Genomic DNA, 23,344 nt, shown 5'->3' on the forward strand with positions numbered 1-23,344 from the left:
AGCTAAGGCAGCACGCGATGACTCTCATCCTAGTTGCTCCAACGTGGGCGCGCCAAGCATGGTACACCACGTTCCTCGAACTCTCAGTGGTGCCGCATCAAAGACTGCGCCTCACGCCCAGTCTTTTGACGCAGAACCATGGAGAAATTCAGCATCCAGATCCGCAACAGCTCAACCTGGCAATCTGGCTCCTGAAGTCCTAGAGTTTGGATACCTTAACCTACCTCCGGAATGCATGGACATCATCAAGGAGGCTAGAAAGCCTACTACCAGAGCATGCTATGCTGCGAAATGGAAGCGTTTTGTCATTTACTGTACAGCCAATGACATCAACCCGCTAGATGCATCTATCCCTAACATCATTTGCTATCTGTTGCATCTTTACAAGTGCAATCTAGCGTACACTTCCATTCGGATACATCTATCCGCCATAGCGGCTTATCTTCAGAACAGGCAGCATCTCTCTGTCTTCAGAGTGCCTGCCATTAAAGCTTTCCTTGAAGGTCTGAAACGAGTCATTCCCCCAAGAACACCACCAGCTCCGGTGTGGAACCTCAATGTGGTCCTCACCAGACTAATGGGACCACCTTTTGAGCCACTGCACTCGTGTGAACTCCAGTTCCTAACGTGGAAAGTAGCTTTCCTAATCGCTATCACGTCGCTACGGCGTGTTAGTGAGCTGCAAGCGCTCACAATCCAAGAGCCATTCATTCAGATTCATCCAAATAGGGTAGTGCTACGTACTAACCCCAAATTCCTTCCGAAGGTGGTGTCACAGTTTCATCTCAACCAAACTATTGACTTACCGGCATTCTTCCAAAACCCACAAACGGTGGCGGAAAGAATGCTCCATACGTTAGACGTACGGAGGGCGTTGATGTACTACATAGACAGGACACAACCCTTTAGAAAGACAAAACAACTTTTTGTTGCCTTCGCACCACAACACAAAGGCAACCCTATTTCCAAAGCAGGAATAGCCAGGTGGATTGTTAAGTGCATCCAAATATGTTATCAAAAGGCCAAGCGCACTTTAACGATACCCCCAAGGGCGCACTCCACACGCAAACTGGGGGCATCCATGGCTTTCCTGGGGAACATTCCTTTAGAGGATATTTGCAGAGCAGCCACGTGGGTTACACCACATACCTTTACAAAACACTACTGTGTTGACGTACATTCCAAGCAGCAAGCTGCTGTAGGACAGGCTGTTCTCAAGACACTTTTTCAGGTTTCTGCAGCTGGCACGGGCAACCGCCGCTGATGGAGGGACTGCTATGTATTCTATGCTAAGATATGAATTTAGCAGCCCACATGCCTCGAACTGAATATGCTACTTACCAGTATGCATCTGTTCTTGGCATGTAGGGCTGCTAACATTCATATCGCCCACCCTCCTCCCCGGTGCCTGTCGCAGCTGCAGATATACTATTGTATTCACTTATTAGCATGGACATCCTTTACACTTTTCACTCCATCTTCTGCCACAATGGCGAAAAACAATCTGGGGATGGAGCCGATGCCCATGCGCACTGTAGTCCAGGGGAGGAGCCACCTATCTCAGGATACTTCGAAGACTCTTCCAGGACAACAATGTGCGATCATCCGGACCCAACACTAGGCGGCGATCTAATGCTAAGATATGAATGTTAGCAGCCCTACATGCCAAGAACAGATGCATACTGGTAAGTAGCATATTCATTGTGGGCTGTCATATAATGATAGACTGCTTTTTGTGTACTCAGTATACATTTAGGAGCCTTTGGGAGATACGAATCATGAGTTTTCATTTAGTATTTGGTCTACATCTACAACTTGAGCCTAATTAAGCACTGTAATATTCCCCTCAAATCTATAGACTTTCACTATGTACCTCAATTGCAGTTCATGTGTCCTATACAATTTTCTATCTTATGTACGTTTGACAGCTTTTATTTTACAAGAAGCAGTGGTTTTAAAACATGTCCACTCACAGGTAAGTATGTTCATAGTTATTGCCTGAACTTTCCCAAATACAGATTCCATTTAGTGGGAATAAAGCAAAAAAAAGACTGGAGAGTGGAATGCTTGAACTAATCTCAATCACTTGTAATTACGTGGGCAGTATTCCAGTACATTAGTCTTTTTACTACTATGCCGCCTCATAAAGGAACTGCCCATATGCAAATTAGTTTTGGTTTTTCTCCAGTGGAAATAGTCCACTCAGATTTGCCTGGCTACTTAGTGGTAGGTCCAGCCTTTTTCTACCCTCCATCTAATTAAGCAGTTAATAGCACTTTTAGATGATGGGAACCCAAAACTGTTCTTTTAACCTTTAAAATTGCACTTTCTGGAATCAGCATCTTCTGCGTGAAAGGTAAATAAAGCATGATAATTCTAACTGTGAGCTGTGCGTTACAGGAAATAGCTGTAAAATCTGAATTTTGCATTCCAGGAACCCTTTTTTTTAAAAAACAAAATGTGTTAATCTAAAACTCAGAATTAACATGATACATTGCTCTTTTTTCACTACAGACTGTCAGACTACATAGACCACTATTTCACTCAAACCGTTCCCTGTAGGAACAAAATATAATATTTTCCTTGATTAACAACACCAAAATAAATATGTACCAAAAATACTTAATATCAAATATGGACTGATATTGCTATGTTGGGGCTCTGGCAAAGTTACACTCTGCTTTGTGGGTATGTTAGCCGAACATCATAATGGGATTACAGGACTATATTACATGGTTACCCTTTATCTATACTATCTGTATAATGTATGCTGTGTTTCAAACTGACCTCTAGATTTGTACTTTTAAGACTTATTGCTTCTCCTGTCATTGTTTGCTATCCTTAGGATTTGTTTGCTGCCTCACCCCTTTGGGTTCCTAATAATGTGAAACATTCCACTGCCATTTTGACAGCAAAGACTGAAGGTGAGAAATTCTAATGTGTTGATTGTGAAGCTGGAACACAATGTGGAATTAATGTTCCTGTGACAGGATTTTTCCATCACCCAAATGATGTATCTATAGTTGAAGGAACAATGCGAAAGAAGGCCCCTATCTTAATGATATTGCCATGTGAAGCATTCATTAATAACATTGCTAGTTGGAAACAGCAGTTTTTTTTTTATGACCACTCTTGAGTATTTTTTTTATGAAACCATGAAGAACTGTGCCTTTGCCAAATGTATTGGTTATGTGAAGTTGGCAGGGATTCTATGGCAGTACAAATGGTAAGTTACACGAGAAGCAGCAGCAACAACTATTGCATTCTGATTTCATCTTGGAGCATTATGCAGTCCTGACTGCCAGAGTTGGCGAAGACAGGTCTTTAACAATTATAATCTTCTTTGAGCATTTAGATTATTTGATTTTGGGAGTGCAGGATCTGCTTGTGATAGATGTCTAGGAAGTCTTAGTATTATATTTTATATTATATTACTCTCCGTGGGTTAAGTGCCTGTTTTCTATTGTTTTCCTCATTGACTCTGGTTGTGGTACCTAGGATCAAGGCTGCCAAATAAATTTGAGTTCCCAGCACAAACTGAATTAACCATTTGTTAAATGCAATCGGTTAAACCTAAGGGGTATACTGGGCTGAAGAACTGATGAGCGTAGAGGAATGCCTTATGAAAAAATATAAGATATGAAAATCCAATTCGTAAGAGCTTTCCGGAATAGAAGAAATTTATAAAGTCTTGTGATGCTTGGGTGACATGGTTCAGGATCATGGTGCACGAAAGTGACTCTGTATATACTGGACCAAAGTACGGTACAGTGTGTACAGAGACCACAGACCCCAGAGGTTTGACAGAGGCTAAAGTTAGATATAAACTTACTCTCTAAAGTGGTAGCTTGGTCGAGCATTAAGGCAGTATCAGAGGACAGTGTGAAGCATTTGTTGTATACACTCAGTCAGCAAACGGTCTCACACACTCAACAACTGAACTCTAGGCCAATTGTTTTGTATCAAAAGATAGTTTCATTTTGGAACCAACAAGGTATCAAAATATACTTTCTCAGAATGGATTACTTTAGTTAAATACTTTTCAAATAGGCAATAGACTCTTTGAATACAATAGTTACAGTTTGCGGCAATAGGCAACACAATTTCAAACACAATGCACAATTTAGCTCATTGGGAATTTTTTGTTAAACGCAATTAGTTACTTTGTAAATTACTTTTCTAACCACAGGACTGGATCCTAGATTCAGTCCCGGACATGAGTTGTAAACAGTTAAGTAAAAGCGTTTTGGTTACAGTAGTGATTTTTAATGAATATTATTGTATTTAAAAAGTTGACGGAAACTTTTTTAGGTGAAATTACCAATGTTATCCTATGGAAGGAAATTCAATTTGCAGGTGAAGTATGCTTGCGTTACTTTTGTAATCCAGTGCTGGGCTCCTAGGTTCAGCACTGGGACATCTATCTAAAACAGGCAAGTAATTAAGTTTTTATCGTTGGCACGATTTTTAAAGAATATTTGTAAGTTTCAAAAATCGACACAAAAACTTTTTCAGCAAAAGCAGACCATAATATCCTATGGGAGGAAATTCAAGTTATTGGTAAGTACGGTTAAAATTACTTTTTCAGGGTCAGTACTGGGCTACAAGATGCAGCACTGAGGTCACCCCTGATAACAGGTGAGTAAATCGGAATTTGTTGTTCGGCTGATTTTAGATGAATATTTTAAAGTTCCAAAACTCCACACTTAAAAGAATTTCCAAGTGAAACCAGTCAATGCTAGCCTATGGAAGAAAAGTGAGTTATCGGTTTTTGGTCGGTACTCGACTGGCAGAGTTAAGGTTCTGGGCATAGACTCAGGGGTCTCCCAGGGTCAGGTAGTTACAGTTGGTACACCCTCAGCGGCACAGGGGCAGCCGGGTGCAGAGGTAGTTAGGCTCAATGTTATCCAATGAGAGGCAGGGGGCCTTCGGTTGGTGGCTGCTGGCAAGCAGGCCAGCAGGCCACGCGGCTATGGGAGCTGGGCTCCTGGTCCTTGCTCAGGGCAAATGGGGAAGTGGATTCGGAAAAAGGTTGCACTGCTAGGGGCACTCGGGCGGCTGGGTGCAGAGTGCTTTTGAGCCGTTGGGCACTGAATGTTATGCAATGGAGATCTTGGAAAGTGAACCATGGCTGCAGGCTCGGGGACGGAGGATCTTCTGGAGCGACCAACACTTCGAGGAGTAAGTTGGGATCTTGGAGAATAGTTAGGCACTCGGAGTTGGGCACAAGGGGCCTGGAGGCGCCGGGTGCAGGGGTGTCGTTTGGCGTCGGGAATTCTTACCCTCTGCTGGTCGCGGTTGGGGGGTCCCTGGTTCTGAGGCTGCAGGTGTTGTCTGGGTCGTCAAGGAGGGTCCGTGGGCACTGGATTCCAGGTCAGAATCGCCCGGGGGGGGGGGGGGGTTCTTGAGGTTGCTTTCCGCAGGAGACGCCGGTATTTAGCAGGAGCAGGTTCAAAGATCAACAGGCCTGTAGGGCTGGGGCCAAGTCAGTTGGTGTTGTCCTCTTGTTAGCAGCTGCACGGCAGGTCTTCTTCTTCTTGGTCTTCTTTCTTGTTTCGAAATCGGGATCTGGGGAAGGAAGGTTCAGGGTGCACCTAAATACTAAATTTAGGGGCGTTACAGGTAGGGGAAGGGCAGGGACCAATAGGTCCCTGTCCTGGGGTGAGTACACCCCCTATCCTGCTCCTTTCCTTTGGGAGGGGACAGGAGCCTATCTCTGATTGGGCAGGGCTCCCCATCCTCAATATGGCCGGAGCCCAGAGTTGTCCTTCACCTCGCCTCTTCCACCTTAGGGGTGGAGTTGGCACAGGCTGGCACACCCCCTTTCCACATAGAATCTCCCGCCAGAGTGGGGGTCAGAACCGGTGGGGGCAGTTGCTGAGTACAGCAAGTGGTCTGGAGAAGCTCAGAAAGGAGGTATGCCTTTGAAGCGTCCCTCTGCCCATCCTGGGGAGGAGACCTAGCACCTCGCCCAGGATGTGCATTGTTGTAGGCCCAGGAGAGTGGGGGGCTCTCCACCCAGGGGTCCAGCAACATGTCTGCTGTGTGGCAGCCTCTCAGACAAGACATGGATTGTAGGTTAGGTTTCAGGGGGCATCTCTAAGATGCCCTCTGTAGTGCATTTTACATTAAATCCCACACTGCCATCAGTGTGGGTTTGATGTGCTGAGAAGTTTGATATCAAACTTGTCCGTCTTCAGTGTAGCCATTGTGGTGCTGTGGAGTTCGTAATGACAACCTCCCACCACCATATACCCTTAATGGCATCACTGCACTTAGTGCCCAGGAATGGCCCCGGGTACTGTAGGGGCACAGGGTTCATGCACCTGTGCCCACACCACTGGCATAGGGCACCCAGCTAGAGGAGTGACTGATGTGTGCAAGGGCAGTGGGTTTGTGGGCATAGCACACAGGGATGTATGCCATGTCGACTCTTTGTTTAGGTCTGCGCCAGGACACTCAGCCTGCAAAGGCAATGAGTGTGTGTCAGGGTGCTGGGCCCCTAAGGGTGGCACAATAACTGCTGCAGCCCTAGGGGGTCTTCCCTGGTCACGGTGCCCTGGGTACCTAGGGTACCATTCACCAGGGGCTGACATGTGGCCAGGGATGCCAATTGGTTTTCAGCTTCAATACAGTTTTAGGGAAGGAACACAGTGGGCATCTGATTGGCAGGAGCCCAGGGCACACTCAGTCAAAGCACATCAGCAATTCAGCAAAAAGTGGGGGCATACCATGCAAGAAAGATTTCACTTTCTCACACTTGGCCTCTAGGTAAAAGAATAAATGTTTCCTCTGCTGCACTCTGTGTGGAACCTTCTATTTATGCTAAGGCATAACAGGGATGTTGGAGCAGGAGGCAGCTTGACGATTCAGCGAATGAAAGATTGCTGAAATAGGACGCTCCTGAGGCGGAAGCCGGGAGTTAGCGCTCCAAAGTAGTTTTAAAATTGCATTTGTATTTGCACAGCTCTTCGTTTTAATCTTTTAAAAATTTGACAAAACTGTGATAATTTGTTATTTGCATTCACCCACCTGCCAACAGTTGGGGGCTTGAAACACAACGAAATCCGAGCACCGAGGGCTGAGTTTGGGGCTCTTGACACTCACTTAGAGCCTTCCCCGGGGGCGACGAATTGGGCCGCCATCTTGGGGGTAAAGGCAGGGTTGGCGCTCTAGCGCTCGGGCGATTTTCGGCCCGAGCCCTACAAAAACGAGCTATTTTCACTTGCCTCCTGATACCTGCTGAAATAGGACGCTCCTGAGGCGGAAGCCGGGAGTTAGCGCTCCAAAGTAGTTTTAAAATTGCATTTGTATTTGCACAGCTCTTCGTTTTAATCTTTTAAAAATTTGACAAAACTGTGATAATTTGTTATTTGCATTCACCCACCTGCCAACAGTTGGGGGCTTGAAACACAACGAAATCCGAGCACCGAGGGCCGAGTTTGGGGCTCTTGACACTCACTTAGAGCCTTCCCCGGGGGCGACGAATTGGGCCGCCATCTTGGGGGTAAATTATGCGCAGGGGGGTTTACCCATTTGTAGTCACTGGGACCTGGGTTAAGCTAGATATGAAAAAGGAAGGGGTCCCAGTGTATCACGGGGATTTATTTGAGTAAGTAAAACACAATTACTAGAAGAACAATTGTTTAAATCCGCACGGTTTTATTCACAGTGGGATGTAGTATAATGTACAACTAATATAATGCAATAAACTGTATTGAACGTCATACAGTGCCCCACGAGGGAAAGGGAACGTGATGGTGAGGAAATCGTGAAGTGAGGTGATCATGTGACAGTAAAATCAGTTGTCATGTGACAGTAAAATCAGTTGTTTAGGCATTTACTCATGCCACCAATAGGGTAGCAACAACTTGCATATCACATAGTAAATAATTCACATAAGGGCATACGACACCAAGTACAGCATATATACAATTGTTGGTGTGAGGTCTGCAACTCGCGCACAGAGCCGTCAAACTCGATCAAACTCATCTGTTATCAGGAAGTCTCAGAATAATCGACTCTTGAAACCGATCGCGGACAATCCACTTGCCGCCACAAATTCGACTCATCCGTTAATTTTCCTTGAAGTCTGACAACTGCGACTGGGTGCCTGACCACGCATAATTTACATACCGCCGGATATCGATGCGGTATTACGCTTCAACTTGTTGTTTTTAATTATCCGAGTCCCCGCTCAAGATTACACTGCACGCGGACTTTTGGTCCTTTGCCCCCACTTCCCCACTATGGTCCTGATGAAGACCCTACAGCAAGGTTAAAACTATCCTGCAGTTACAAGAGGGTCGAAACGTCGACTGTTTGTTTTCTGTTGTGGCGACCTCACACCAACAATTGTATATATGCTGTACTTGGTGTCGTATGCCCTTATGTGAATTATTTACTATGTGATATGCAAGTTGTTGCTACCCTATTGGTGGCATGAGTAAATGCCTAAACAACTGATTTTACTGTCACATGACAACTGATTTTACTGTCACATGATCACCTCACTTCACGATTTCCTCACCATCACGTTCCCTTTCCCTCGTGGGGCACTGTATGACGTTCAATACAGTTTATTGCATTATATTAGTTGTACATTATACTACATCCCACTGTGAATAAAACCGTGCGGATTTAAACAATTGTTCTTCTAGTAATTGTGTTTTACTTACTCAAATAAATCCCCGTGATACACTGGGACCCCTTCCTTTTTCATATCTTGGGGGTAAAGGCAGGGTTGGCGCTCTAGCGCTTGGGCGATTTTCGGCCCGAGCCCTACAAAATGAAAGCCATTTCCCGTCCGCGCAGCGGGCGGGCGCAGCGGGCGCGCCGATGGCGCGCCGGAGGCGCGCCAGAGGCAAGCCCGTCTGGGCCCGACCGGACCTAGGGCCACCCACTATGCCGGCGGACAACTGATACCCGGTAAGTTATGCTAGGGAGGAACTCATGCTTCTACAGGACAATAAAGGAGTGAGCTGTTCCCAGTTGGACTACCTCGATGATCATTTCTCTCGTTGTAAATACTGTCCTGACATAACTAATGATAGGGAACCTTGTAGAGATATTAGGATGGCGCTATTAAACTGCAGGTCCCTACCTAAACACGCAGTTGAGATTAGCTTACTAATCGAAGACAACAAACTGGACTTACTCTTCCTCACTGAGACATGGCTGCACTCGAACTCAGATTATGATATCAACACCGCCCTGCCAAATGGTTTTTTCATTCAATGTCAGCATAGGGCACAAGGGAAAGGCGGGGGCCTGGCAATAATCTACAAAGACACCTATTCCTGTAGAATCGAGGATGGTGGTGTCTTAGATTCTGAAAGTGTCCAATTCCATATTCAAACTTCCTCCACCAAGTCAGTGGTAGGACTCTTTATTTATCGCCCACCAGGTCATCTAAAACAGTTTACAGGATCCCTACTAGAAACTATATTGGGGACAGCAGCACAGTCGCCCAATTTTTTAGTCCTGGGAGACCTGAACCTTCACTTTGATGATCCCACTGACAAGGCGGCCTCTGACCTCAGTACGGACCTTAAGGCACTGGGTATAACACTCCTAAACACAGAGAGCACACACACTAAGGGACATTTGCTGGACCCTATTTTTTCTAATAATAGCCTCATTACGGTTAAACCCCCACTACCACTTCCATGGTCGGACCACTTTATGGTCCCCTTCTCCTGGAGAATTCCACAAGAAGGAAAAAACGCTCCCCGCCCGCGAACTCTACAGAGAGCATGGGCAAAACTATCAGTGGAAGAATGGTCCCAGGCCCTAGAACAAACAGCCCCTATGGCAGAATCGGACCCTCTGTTAGCAGACCTAAATTTTCAGAACTGGCTTACCAATTCCCTTAATGTTGTACTGCCCCTGAAAAAGATCACTAAGAAAAGTAGCACCTTCAAATCTCCATGGTACACCACTGAATTGAGGGATCTCAAGAAAAACTGTAAAAAGCTGGAACGCACCTGGAGGAAGGACTGGGCAGCCAACAGTAAGCTCTCCTATCAGGCGGCTTTAAGACTGTATAAAGCCGCACGGCAGAAAACCCAGGCAACCTTTTTTGAGGAAAAAATTAACACATCCGCCAATTCCTCTAAGGAGACCTTTAAAATTGTAAAGCAACTGCTTAAATCCCCCACTCCAATCACCAACCAGGAATGTACAGAAGCCAGATGTGACTTGCTTGCAGAGTATTTCGACACCAAAGTCCAACGAATACTTGACTCCCTCCCACAGGCTGTCCCAGCTGCTGGCGATGAAGTCCCTCCTGCCCCGATTCATTCTCCCCGGCTGGACAGTCTTAGAACCATCACTATGGATGACTTCCGCAATACGCTCTCCGTAGTGAAGAGCGGGTCTCCATCTGACCCTACACCCATGTATATCCTCAAGCAAGTGGCTGATATCATCACCCCCCTTGCAACAGATTTACTAAATGCTTCATTCATTAAAGGGGTGGTTCCACCTAGTTGGAAGCAAGCAAGAATTAAAACTCTTTTGAAAAAACCAGGCCTAGATATGGCCGACTTGGCCAACTATCGCCCTATCTCGCTGCTGCCGGGTCTGGGAAAAATTGCTGAAAGAATTGTAAATAAACAGCTCTCTGGGTTTTTAGAAAATAATGGTCTGTTGAGTGGCTCGCAAACAGGCTTCCGCCCAGGCCAGGGCACTGATACAGCCCTCATAGTGGTAACTGAGTTAGCAAGATGCATCTTGGATTCAGGGGGATCCGGGGTCCTGATCCTCCTGGATCTAAGCGCCGCATTTGATACGGTGGACCATAAAATACTAGTCCACCGTCTTGCGAGACTCGGGATCACGGGAATGGCCCTGAAATGGTTGGAATCCTTTCTGGATGAACGAGCATTTAAGATCTGGGAAAATGGCATCATGTCCAAATCTACTCCCCTCCAGTGTGGAGTCCCCCAGGGCTCATCCCTGAGCCCTACCTTATTCAATGTCTATATGGCCCCACTGGAGGAGGTAGTAGCCCCGTTCGGGATTAAATGCGTCACCTACGCAGATGACACCCAACTAGTCGTCTCGCTGACGCAAAATTCGGGATGCTCAGACAACCTCTCGGCCTGCCTCTCGGAAATTTTCTTCTGGATGTCTAATTCCAAGCTCAAATTAAACGGAGCAAAAACCGAGATTTTAATTCTGGGTCACCAACTCTCCTCTCTACCCAATACATCGTGGCCCCCCTGCATGGGAGAGGTGCCCTCACCAAAAGACAAAATCAAGAGCCTGGGGGTATGGTTCGAGCCGGAACTAACCTTCAGGGCACATGCCCAGAAAGTGGCAGGCACATGTTTCGGCCTGATCCGAACTGTGCGGAAAGTTCTCCCACTGCTACCCTTCCAATCTAGAAAATTACTAATTCAGGGATTGATCCTGTCCAGATTGGATTTTAGTAATGCTCTGCTCCTGGCAGCCCCGGAAGCCACTATCAACACCCTACAACGAGTACAAAACGCTGCTGCCAGGATGCTCCTGGGTGCCCCAAGAAGAGCATCAGCAAAACCGTTGTTGAAAACCTTGCACTGGCTCCCAGTGCGCGAGCGCATCTCCTTTAAATCATCATGCATTGTCCACAAGGCTCTTCAAGGCAAAGGACCCCAGGCCCTAAGTAGCTTGATACGCCCGTACAGACCCTCACGGGCCTTGAGATCGGACCTTGAAAACCTGGTCATAGTCCCCAGAATTAGGAAGGCCCGCTCGGGAGGCCGTCGCTTCTCGGTAAACGCGGCAAAGACCTGGAACGCCCTCCCCAGACACATTCGCACCGAACCGTCCCTTAGCAAATTTCGCAAATGTCTCAAATCTTTTCTTTTTCCCAAAACCTTTTAAATTCCCCTGCCCCCCTTAGAGCTTCTTATTTTCGCATGGTAGCGCTGGGACGCTTACGGGCAGCCATGCGCTTTATAAATCCAATTTCATTTCATTTCATTTCATAAGCTTTATGGCAAACGCAAGACCTTCAAAGATAATTTGTTAAGCAATTGGAAGCTAAACCAACTGAAAAGATAAGTCAGTCTGATAATCAAACAATTGGCAAATATTCAAAACCTACTTTTTGTCTGCATGTCGCTCCTATTTTTCAATCTGTAAACTTACTCTATTCATTTAAGGCTGTTGCCATACAGCATGTTTTCTGAATTAACATTTGCTGCTTTGTTGGTTACCCCTTTTATCATTTATGGGATGTTTTATTCATCATCAAACGTGATTTTAAAAGATTTATATTTAACCTTTACCTCCCTCTACCTACCTCTGAGCCCTCAAGTCACCCTCTCCTCCGTGTTATCTGTACCTAGCTCTCAAGTCACCTCCCTTTCTCTGCCCACCTGTGAGCCCTCAAATCACCTTCACCATCTTTTACCTCTACCCACTCCTGAACCCTCTTGTCACTCTTGAAGAACAATCCATAATAGGAAAAACAGTTCAGTGCTCCTCATGGTCTGCGCTGGCTGCATCTTAGCGTTTGTTCCCCCTAACTTTCATCCATGCTGCACAGCAGCCGTGCTCTGTAAAACATTGCTTAGTTGGGCGTAAAAACATTTGATGACTTATACCCAGATGGGCAGTTCCTCCCCCCTTTTACCAATGCCGCTACACGTGAAATCACACCACTAGACACTTTAATGTATTATCAAATCAGGGCGACATGTAGGAACACCAACAGTGTGTTCCCAGAACCCCCACCGGTCAACACTGCACTTTAATAAGTACACACAACCGCATCGCCGAGCAAACTTATAACCCAACTCTATTCACTAACCTTGGCAGCCTCCCTGCTAGACACTTTGTGGGCTTGTAAGGCCTGGGAACTGGACACTGGCATGGATATATCGGTGGAACAATGGCAATACTGCTGTAGTCAAACCAAGCGACTATTCTCAAACTACAGACTACGACTAGTACACTTTAAATATTTACACAGATTATACCGCACTCTGAAATATTTGTATAGGATAGGCTTAGCTAGCGACACAAGTTGCCTACGATGCTCCGCACCAGAAGCCACATTCACACACCTAGCTAGGACTTAGCCTAAAGTGGTAGATTACTGCGAGCTGTATGTGGATTGATAAGCACCATTACATTAGACCCCCTAACGCCAGCCCTGCACAATTGTTTACTAGGATATGTTAAGGACAACTACCAGACACAGATCGTCGATTAGTAGCGATGCTAGGGCTGCTGGCCAAGCGCCAGGTGACTATGCACTGGGGTTGCAAACCAGCACCATCGGTAAAAGCTATGTTTGCCGATACCACACACTGCCAAACACAACTGACCACATACTGGGACCTCATGCCCCCAGCAAATCGCCTCCTCAACATATGGGACCCATTCCCGACATCTCTGCCAGCTCGACAATACTGAGCCAAACGCACGTTCTCCTACACATAACTGTAATTAGACGAACACCATGATACCACTCATAGGTCCAAACAAGCTTTTAGTGTACCCCTTGAAATTCACCACTTGAGCACACGCGCCAGCTGACCCCAATATTATACACCCCAGCCACACCTGAGAAAGTAATGTGTACCACTGTACAATATATTGTTAGCTAAACGTGTCAATCTGCTGTCCTCAACCAGATATCAATCTACTGTACAGAAATGTTACTAAAATGGATGCCTCTTTTGAAACACAAATAAAGTTTTACAAAATAAACAATAAAGGTTTCTAAAACCGGCTTAAAAAAATCATTAAAATGTTAACAGACCTGCCGATCTAGTGACTTGAATAACCTTCTTGACCCATAAACTGGTTTGAAATTGTGCGGGGAAAAAACATGTTAGTGAAATCATCAAACCCAATAGCTCTCCCATAGGCGAGACCTGTTGGGTTTATCAACGCTTGTTTCTTTTTAGAACCTTCTTATCTCTGATTTGTATCTCACACCCAACCGGTGAGATAAAAGAAAAATATATGAAATGAGAAATAAGAAAAACAAAGTGTCTTCTACCCTAGCTCTTTGCCTTCATTTCACTGTGGATGTGATTAGCACATGTTAAGAATATACTATTCCTTTGTAATGTAAAAATGGAAATTCCTCATGCTGTAAAATTGACACAATGCTCAGAGCAGAACCTATTATCGCTAGTATCGCATTTTAAGACTGTAGGAAGGTGGCTCTATATAAGATATACTACAAAGTGGTTATATCGTGCAAAGAGTCCAGAGAATCCCGCAGAAGTGTACAGGGCTCATTGTAAACCCAAAGTGTTTTTTTGTGTTGGTGTGTAGGCCTAACACAGAGGAGCCTAAGACATTTGTACTGCACACAAGTCAAAAAGGAGATCCACACCAATTTAAAAACAAAAAAGCTTCTTTCAGGATTTGTTTTAAGAGCAAGATCTACGTAAAAGATAAGTGCGTTTTTCAAGAAAAATACTTTTCACTTTAAATAGTGGGCTCAATGCAGTTTTCAATTCACCAATGTTAACCTATGGGAGGAAATCAAGAATGCAGTTTTTAAGATAAGTACACAACTTACAAATCCAGTCTTTGGGGTGTGTGGTCAACACCAGGCAAGGTTCACTTAGTACCAAGAGTGCACCATCAGAAGCACAAGGGCGGCAGGGTGCAACGGTCAAGTTCGGGGTCCGGTGCCCAATGTTAACCAATGGAGACTGGGGGTGATTGAAGATGTGCTGCTCACAAGTGAGCAAGGCGGTGTCATAGATCTATCTCCTGGAGTTAAGGTAAGCACAGGGGGCCACAAGGCAGCACCAAACTTACACCCTCAGCGGCACTGGGGTGGCCTGGTTCAGAGTGCCAACACAGGGTTGGGAGCCCATTTCAAAGTAATTGGGGGAGATGGGTATTGCAGAAAGGTTGCAGGCTCAGGCCAGGAGGCTGGGCGAAGAAAACCCACAGTTGCCCAGGTAAGTAGTGATGCTAGTGGGTGTAGGGACACAGTCAAGCTCCCCAGTGGCTTCGGGTGCAGGTGTGTCCTTTCTTGCCGGGAACAGCTTACTTACCAGGTCGCTGTCAGGTTGAAGTTTTCAGATTGGGGTTGCAGACGTGGAGGTAGAGTCCGGCAGGGGTCAGCCCATGGTGGACTGACTCAGAATTGCTGGGGAACCTTTACAGTACCGGTGGGCCACTTGTACTCTGGCAGTGGGCGTTGAGTGCAGAGGTGGGTCCGTAGGCGGTTTCGCGGTTCCTCAGGGCAGAGTTATTTTTCTTTTAAAGTTGGTTTCTTCTTGGACAGGTCCACTGTTCGTGGGAGATCTTAATCTTTGTCGAAGGCAGGCAGTCCTCCCAAGGCTTTGGAGGTCGCTGGGCCTAAGGATGGATCGTCATTTGGCACAGGATCGTCAAGGGCTGTAGACAGGCCGGTAGGGCTGGGGCCAAGTCAGTTGGTTTCTGCAGACTTCTCTGCTGGCGCGATGATGTAGTGTCCGGCTCTTCTTAAGTCATCAGGAATCGGATTGCAGGGTCTGGGGGAGTCTCCTAAATACTAGATTTAGGTGTGTTACAGGGGAGTAGCAGGTAGGGACTGATGGGTTCCTTATTTGGGGTGTCTACACTCACTATTATGCCACCCTTCTGAGGGAGGGGGGCATAGCTCTAGCCCTGATTGGTTAAACCCCACCATCTTCATGATAGTGGGCACTGAAAAAACAGGCTTAACTTCAACTCCAGCACCTGAGGGCTGGAGTTGGTGAAGGGGGGCAGACCACCTACTCTATCTTGGTTTTACCGCCGGTTCCCCCACCAAAAGTGGGGGGTCTGAACCGGGTGCAGCCATCTACTGCTAGCAGCAGAGGCTGAGGCCACATTACAAAGGTGGCTGGCCTGTAACGCTTCCCTCTCGAGTACTGTGCTCAGCAGGGGCTTTCAACCCAGGACTCCAGAAATATGCCTGGTGGTGGCAGGCTGCCTAAAGCCAGTCAGAGACCAGACCATGGTTGGTAGGATTTCAGGGGGTACCTCTGAGCTGCTCTCTAGGTACATATTTTAATAAATCCAACACTGGCATAAGTGTGAGTTTATTAAGGGGAGTTATTCGGTAGTTAACACTCCTGGGGTTCAGTGAAACCATCATGGTGCTGGGGAACTAGAGTTGTCGAGTTGCCAGCACATGCACTCTCTATGGCTTCCCTGGCACTTACAAAACTAAGAAATAGACTTAAATATTGTAGGGGCATATATGCTCATGCAGATATGCCCACACTGCCTTGGGGCTTGTAAGGCCTGCTAGAGGGGTGACTTACCTATACCTTTGGCAATGCTGCTGACATGGTACACAGGCAATGTGCAATGTCGATTTTGTTGTTTTTCACTGCACCAAGGCATGCAAGCTACAGTGGCATGGCCTTAGTGAGGGGTCCCTAGGGGACCCTCTTCAGTCCCCATGCCGTAGGTCCCAAGAATACCATTTACTAGGGATTTACAGGGGGTCAGAAGTTGTGCCAATTGTGGCACAGTTTGAGGGAAATGGCACTGGCACAGGGGGCCTGGCTGTCAGAGACCCTGTGCACTTACAATCGAAACCAAATAATTTTCCAGGCAAAAAGTGGGGGCTTACCATGTCAAAAGAGGTGCTTTGTCACAATGACACAATATTCCCTATTCTTAGGCCATGATATTTCAACGTCTCCTTTCTTAATATATCCCAACATAGATTGCCAAGTACTTATGAAATATCTCCCTTGAGAAAGTAAGGTACTTGTTCCATTTGCCACAATGCGCTTAAGATTAGAAATTAATTTTTGCGCACTTGAGCTAAATTTAAGCAATATCCAGAGTAATTGTTTTATTTTGGTGCGAAATACGTCCAACCATTATTTTTTGACCCAAAGCATTTCGCGTTAAAGCTCAAAAAATCAAAGCAACACAAAACACAAACATTAGCTGCTGGCATTCTGTTCCCTTGCGTTTGCAGTAAATCTTTGACGTTAAGTGGTGCAATAGCATAGTTTTGGAAATTTTGTATAACGAGTTATGCAAAACAAAGTGGATTATGTTGGCATATTTAAAATTTTGCCCAGGCCTGTGTAAGGTATCTCATACCACATAAGTGTGTTGTCTGCCTTGGCGCTGGCTACCCTAGTATTTTTTTTACATCGCACTAAAACACCTTCACAGAATATCTTTAATCCAGGATCCTGACGCTCTTTTTTTCAATCCAGTAAAGTTTTATTCAGACAATCACTTCACGGACATTACTTTCAACTTCATTTGTGGTTATACTGTCATTTATACATTCGCTTATATTGCTATTCCTGTGTGAATGTTTTGACCAAGTCCTACTTGCTCTCACTTTAGTGTCTCTTGTACCCTGCTTACACCGGTTTTCTATATTTTTCTGTTTCTTGCAAATATATGTTTAAACATTGTGCTGCATAACAAAAGAAGGGAAATATTAGATGCAAGAAAGTGCATATCCCGACTGTGGCATGGACACCTCCAGAGAACCTTGCATAATGTATCCAAACATCAGCAGTGCCCATTGATTAACCCCTGATGTCTGCAGAATCTGGGTCACACTTAAAGATTCGTTTGGAAGCATCCAAACTCTTGCCAATTCCCAAAAGGCATGGACATATCTGGTGAGGAGGCATGTAGTGGTGGCAGTGCAGTGAGCAGGACTAACCGAGGCAAAGGCTTTATGGCCCATAGAGTCCAGATTCTTAGATTCAGGGTCTGGGTGGACCGTTAGAAAAGCATTTGGGTTTACATTTGCAGAGAAGGCATGGACCAATAGATGTTCTGGTGAAGGGTGAGACGTGGAGATCTCGGATCACCTGGTGCAGGTCTGTCTCTTCTAGCGTGTTGTCTTTAGACTGTAGGCCCCAAAGAAGGGTTTCTTCCAGGTTGGGTGCTAAGAGGGTCTTTTTAAAGGGAATCTGAGCTTATGAAATTGTATAAGAGGGTTGCTGAAATTTAGTTTGGCCTCCCTGTAGAACAAAGTCTGCTCCAATGCTTCTGCTGATTTTCTTACCATCAAAGTGAACATAGTCTTCCTCTAAAAGGAGGGCCAGAAGACTACCTGACTTGAGAATTTTCCAATCCACTTGCCTTTTGCAATTACCAGTTAGGACGAGTGTCCAAATTGTAATGCGAGAGGAAGTGTATCAGCCTTTAAATCATCATTTTCTGTACTTGCGTATTCTGCATATGAATGATCGGAGCATAGTAGTATGATTGAAAAGGTTCTTCCATCAAAGCAATTCTCTTGGCCCTGAGAAGAAGCTGTGCCAAGGATTTGTAATCAAAACAGGCTTTAGCTTTTTTTCTAGTCACTCGGATGGTGTGACTTCGAAGGCGGTGCTGGTATTGTCATTGTTGTTGGTGCCAAGTGGACAGGGGGCAGATCCTTGGTGAATGCTTACTACTTTGCAAATGCCAAAGTTGGAGCCTGTGGAGGCACGAGATTGCAGTTGCTGGAGTCTCCAAACTTGCAACAACGATCTCACCTGTGGAGCCTGGCCCAGAATGTAACTGAGCTCAGAATGTAACAGAACCATCCTGAAAAGATCAACATAAGTAGCAAAAAGGCTTTCAACTACTCAGGGTTGGCCAATGGAGTCTGAAATTCTGGCTTGATTGTTTTAATGTCCAAATCAGCTCAGATCCAGAAGAGCCTAGCGTCTTGGAAGAGCCCTGCATTGAGGAATGATGTTTAGACTATAAATCCATCCATGGAGATGGACTGTTTGCTCAAGGACGATGAAACTCCTTCCTGTGGAAATTTTGGTTGAAAGATAGTCTTAGAGATTGTTCCTTTTCGGGGGCTAATGAAGATTCAAAGAGGTCTGTATGTCCCTGCAGGTGTTGGTCAAAAATATATGTTCGAGGCATGTGGGCTGCTGAATTCACATCTTATGCATAGAACGCCGCCTAGTGTTGGGTCCGGATGATTGCACATTGTTGTCCTGGAAGAGTCTTCGAAGTATCACGAGATAGGTGGCTCCTCTCCTGGACTACAGTGCGCATGGGCATCCTCTCCATCCTCAGATTGTTTTTTTCCGCCATTGGGTTCGGATGTACTTTTCTTTACTCAAGTTCGGAAACTTTTATTCAAGGCCAAAAGGCCTTCGGGGTCGTCGGTATTGTCTTTCGATCGGTGCCGAGTTCTTGTTCCAGTTTCTTTCGAAGCAGGACGTCGAAGAGAGCCGCGTGGCCTTTTCGACACCAGAGGCCCGATCGTCGATGGAACGGAGCCCATTCAAACTGGTTCCCGCAGCGGATGGCGGATGCACGTTGTGATTGCCCGTGACTGCCTGCGGGAGGAGCTGGCTGGCGGTGCATCGGCGGTGTCCGACTCACCGGCGAGCACTGCTGCAGGTGACGGTTTGACCAACAGAGGCGTCCGGTGCGCTGCTACGGAGGCGCCGGACGATCCCGGAGGTGAACTGGAGGGACAACACAGGGTCCAGAAATCGAGTGGAGGCGTGCTGGCGCTGCTGCAGGAGCAGCTTGAGTGGAGCCCTGGGACGCGCGGGATCCGGAGGAGCAGCGACGCATAGCAGGAGCCTGCACTGCCCCTGCGAAGGGAGCCGAAGGTAACCAGAGGTGGGGCGCCGCGGCCCAGAGAGCAGCAGCATTGGAGCCATGAGGCGCTCGGGTTATTGGGAGATAACGGGGGACGGTCCGACCAGAACCTGCCCCGTCTGCACAGGGAATTGAGGTGACGTTATTGTTTGCACCACCGACGGAGGAGATGGCTGTCTCCTGAGCCCTGAGGCAGAAGGGAAAACACACGCCGCGCACACACATCATCCTGCCAGAAGGCGGTGCAATAGCGGTGTGCGTCCTTTCCCCATGTCTACAACAGAAAAAGGCTCCACTTTGGTGCAATTGCGGTGTGCGTCCTTTCCCTATTTCTACAACAGAAAAAGGCTTCACTTTGGTGCAATAGCAGTGTGCGTCCTTTCCCTATTTCTACAACAGAAAAAAGGCTTCACTTTGCACCACTCCGCTGGCAACATCGTGGGTCTGGATGGGCAGAACTACAAGAAGGTATTTATCGACCCTGCACACATTTCCCTTTCTCCTTTGTTCCTTTACTCAAAATGGCTGTGGCCATAAAACGGCAGCAATAAATCGCCTCCTGCATCGAAAAGGCCCACGAGGCTCCCAGGTCTGACTCTGACTCCCCCACACAAGACCAAATTACAGATAAGACTCCCTCCCAGCAAGAGAGGATCTGGGCTTGCTCAAACAGAAACTAGAATCTGACTCTGCCCCTCCCTGTGCCTAAAGCAACAGCAACTAACAGAGGACTGCCGTAGCTATCTCCCCTACTTTGGCGGCCATTTTGGAGTGGTCTGACCCTCTCTCTCCTTGGTGGCCATCATGGACCACAGTTTATGACCATACCCTAAGAGCTGGCCTCCTTAGGCTAATCTCAAGTACCGAGTGTCTACCGTTTATTGCAGTACTATACCTCTACGTGTACTCAATGCACTGACTGATACCTCATACATTTCTGGCTGCTCACTAGGGTCAATTCTGACTCCTGCTGCTTTTGTTTGCACATGTATTATGTATATATACTTTGACCCGGTATATCATTAATATTATACTTCTTTGTGTATATTACACCCTTCGCACTTTCAATATAGTATTGCACCGTTAACTACCTCATATTTCTAAAAACTCCATATCTCTTCACTCTGTACACCTGTATCTTGTTCTAGTGTATCACTAATATTACACCTCTAGACTATCCACTGTTATAAGCTGTACCCATCTTCCTCTATTTCTGTACTGCACCAACTGCTACCTCATACTTTTATTATTACTATTACCATGCTACCTCATACTTGTATTATTACTGTCAGTATTTTTATGCTTATTTTATTTCTATCTCCCTTTATATATTTCTGTCTCTTTCCTTTGTTGTAAGGTGAACCCATTCCACTCCTCTCCTGGACTGCACCAATTACCACCTCCTATATTCTGATATTGTTGTATCTTGAGTCTGATTGTGATTATTGTATTTAGAGTTTGATTCTGACTATGTTTATATCGACTGCTGAGTCTGATTGTGATTATTGTATTTAGATTTTGATTTTGACTGTTTATATCGGCTGCTCAATAGTATCACGTTTGGCTCCATGTAACGTACTGTTTGCATTTGTTTTCTGTTTTCTGATGCACACGGGTACCACTTCAGTTCAATCTCGCCATTCTAATATGGATCCCATCGGCGAGCACACTTATAGAATAAACTACCCACCCACACTCACCAAAAAAACCGTAAACGCTATAAACACAACTTCCTGAGATCTCACCCTGAAACACCCTTTGCCGACACCTACTTCTCACCGGTCAATGGATCCCTGAACACTGACATCATCTTCCACACCACACGCAGAGCTCAATGGATAAAAACGTTCCACACCTTACTCACAGTCTCTACCACCAGAAAATCCGCTCATGGCCAAACTCTGTCCATCACACCTTCACTACTATTCCCAGGTAGAGCCACCATTACTATTTACAATAACGGGATGGTCCTATCCCAAGCCACAGACAGGAACTTGGAACTACTAGACAACCTGTTCCCCACCTTCAAAGATCTCCTCTCCAACCCGCGGTCAGACACTCGCACTGCCCTCAGTTCCACCACCCCTGACCTCACCCCTGACCCCATAGCTCCATCACACACAACACTTCTAACCTAGCTCAGCCCCAGGCAGCTGCTACGCACTCTGCATTCAGTGACACACCTACCACCCCAGACTTCTCAGCTCCCACCCATAACACCTCTCTCCCAGTTCAGCACCAGGTAACAATCACTCACGCCTCAAACACAGACACAGCTCCTTCCAACTCTCACAACACTCGCACCCCCACCCCTCCTTCCAGACCCAGGACCTCCACACATACCATTAACACGCCTCTCTCCCAGAACATCACAGCCAACATTAACACAGCTAACCTAGTCTCGCACCAAAATAACAAGCACAAAAACAAATCCCACCCTCTATCCCCCCCCCATACTCAGCCCCCAACCCCTTCTAACTAACTACGCAGAACACACCTCTTCTCTTATTCTAACTCCCCCCCTCACAACAGGACCACCCCAATACCATTTCCCCGCCTACTCTCAGCCCCCATTATCCTTCCTGCATCCCCAGCTCCACTAACATACACCCACCCTCCACTCTGATCACTAACATACACCCATCCTCCACTTTGATCTCTCCGCCCACCAACAACGCCCACACTCACGACCACACTCATACTCATACCACCAACCTCCTACCCACCTCATCCTCACCCAACACGCCCATACACTCTCCTCCTCCTAATACCATCTCGTACACTAACATAACGGAGTCCTACACCAACATCAGCCCACTACACCGCCTGCACGACAACTCCTTGGCCGGTCAGCCACCATCGACCTCCACCCCCACCTCCATCACCCACCCCACATTGGACTTGATTATGGCCACCCTCATCCAGATTAAAGGAGACATACACAGCATCAAAGATCTACTCTCCACACACCCCGTACATCCCTCACTCACCTCCACCTCCTCCCCAAAGATGTCCCCTACCCTACCGGTTGACACTATCACTCAGCACTCCGCACCCGGACCTCAATGCCTGCTCGTAATCGCTACAACTGCCCCCGTCGCCCCTGCAAGCCCTCACCCACCTCCACCTCCCCTCCCAATGAGTCCCGCACCTCTTCGGGTAACCCTCTCACTCGACACCCCCCACACTGGACTTAAATCCCTGCCAGCAATCGCAACAACCGCCCCCAGCGCCACTGCAACGCTCTTTCGGACCTCGACACACTCACTCTCCTACGTGAGTATGACCCAACCCCCCAAAATAACACATCCACCACACATCTCACCATTCCTACGATACACTCAAATGCCCTTAGACCCCCCTCACTAAACAGCAGAACCTCCAACCCCAAGAACCTTAGAAAAGTCCCTCTCTCTCTTGAACCCTCTCTTGAACCCTCCACCGCTCCCAACACACCCCGTCTCAAATGCACTCTCCTTAACTGCAGATCGGCCTCGAAACATTCCGCCGCCATCGCTGATCTCCTCTTATCGCTGGACCTTGACCTAATCATACTGACTGAAACATGGCTAACTGAAGCCTCCTCACCTATAATGGACATTCTGGTTCCACCTAATTACCACATAATTAGACTTGACAGGCCAGGCAAAATAGGTGGAGGAATTGCATGCATCCACAGGAACAACCTCTCGGTTCTGAAAGGCAAGTCCACCCCTATAACATCCCTAACATCCTTTGAATACATTTGCCTAGACATTATCAGTGGGGACAAACCGATATGCTCTCTACACTGCATTTACCA

The 23,344-nt window shown here is 46.6% G+C and overlaps 1 protein-coding gene across 3 annotated transcripts in view; it reads left to right on the forward strand.

Annotated features, from left to right (window-relative positions):
- Window positions 1-23,344, forward strand: part of CDCA2 (cell division cycle associated 2) — a 484,453-nt gene that overhangs the window by 227,432 nt on the left and 233,677 nt on the right. For all 3 annotated transcript variants that reach the window (XM_078666604.1, XM_078666606.1, XM_078666605.1), the window contains exon 7: window positions 2,846-2,924. In XM_078666604.1, the coding sequence (XP_078522730.1) occupies window positions 2,846-2,924 (79 nt within the window). The remainder of the gene's footprint in view (window positions 1-2,845; window positions 2,925-23,344) is intronic.

Source organism: Lissotriton helveticus, chromosome 11 (assembly GCF_964261635.1).
Source record: "Lissotriton helveticus chromosome 11, aLisHel1.1, whole genome shotgun sequence".
NCBI lineage: Eukaryota > Metazoa > Chordata > Amphibia > Caudata > Salamandridae > Lissotriton > Lissotriton helveticus.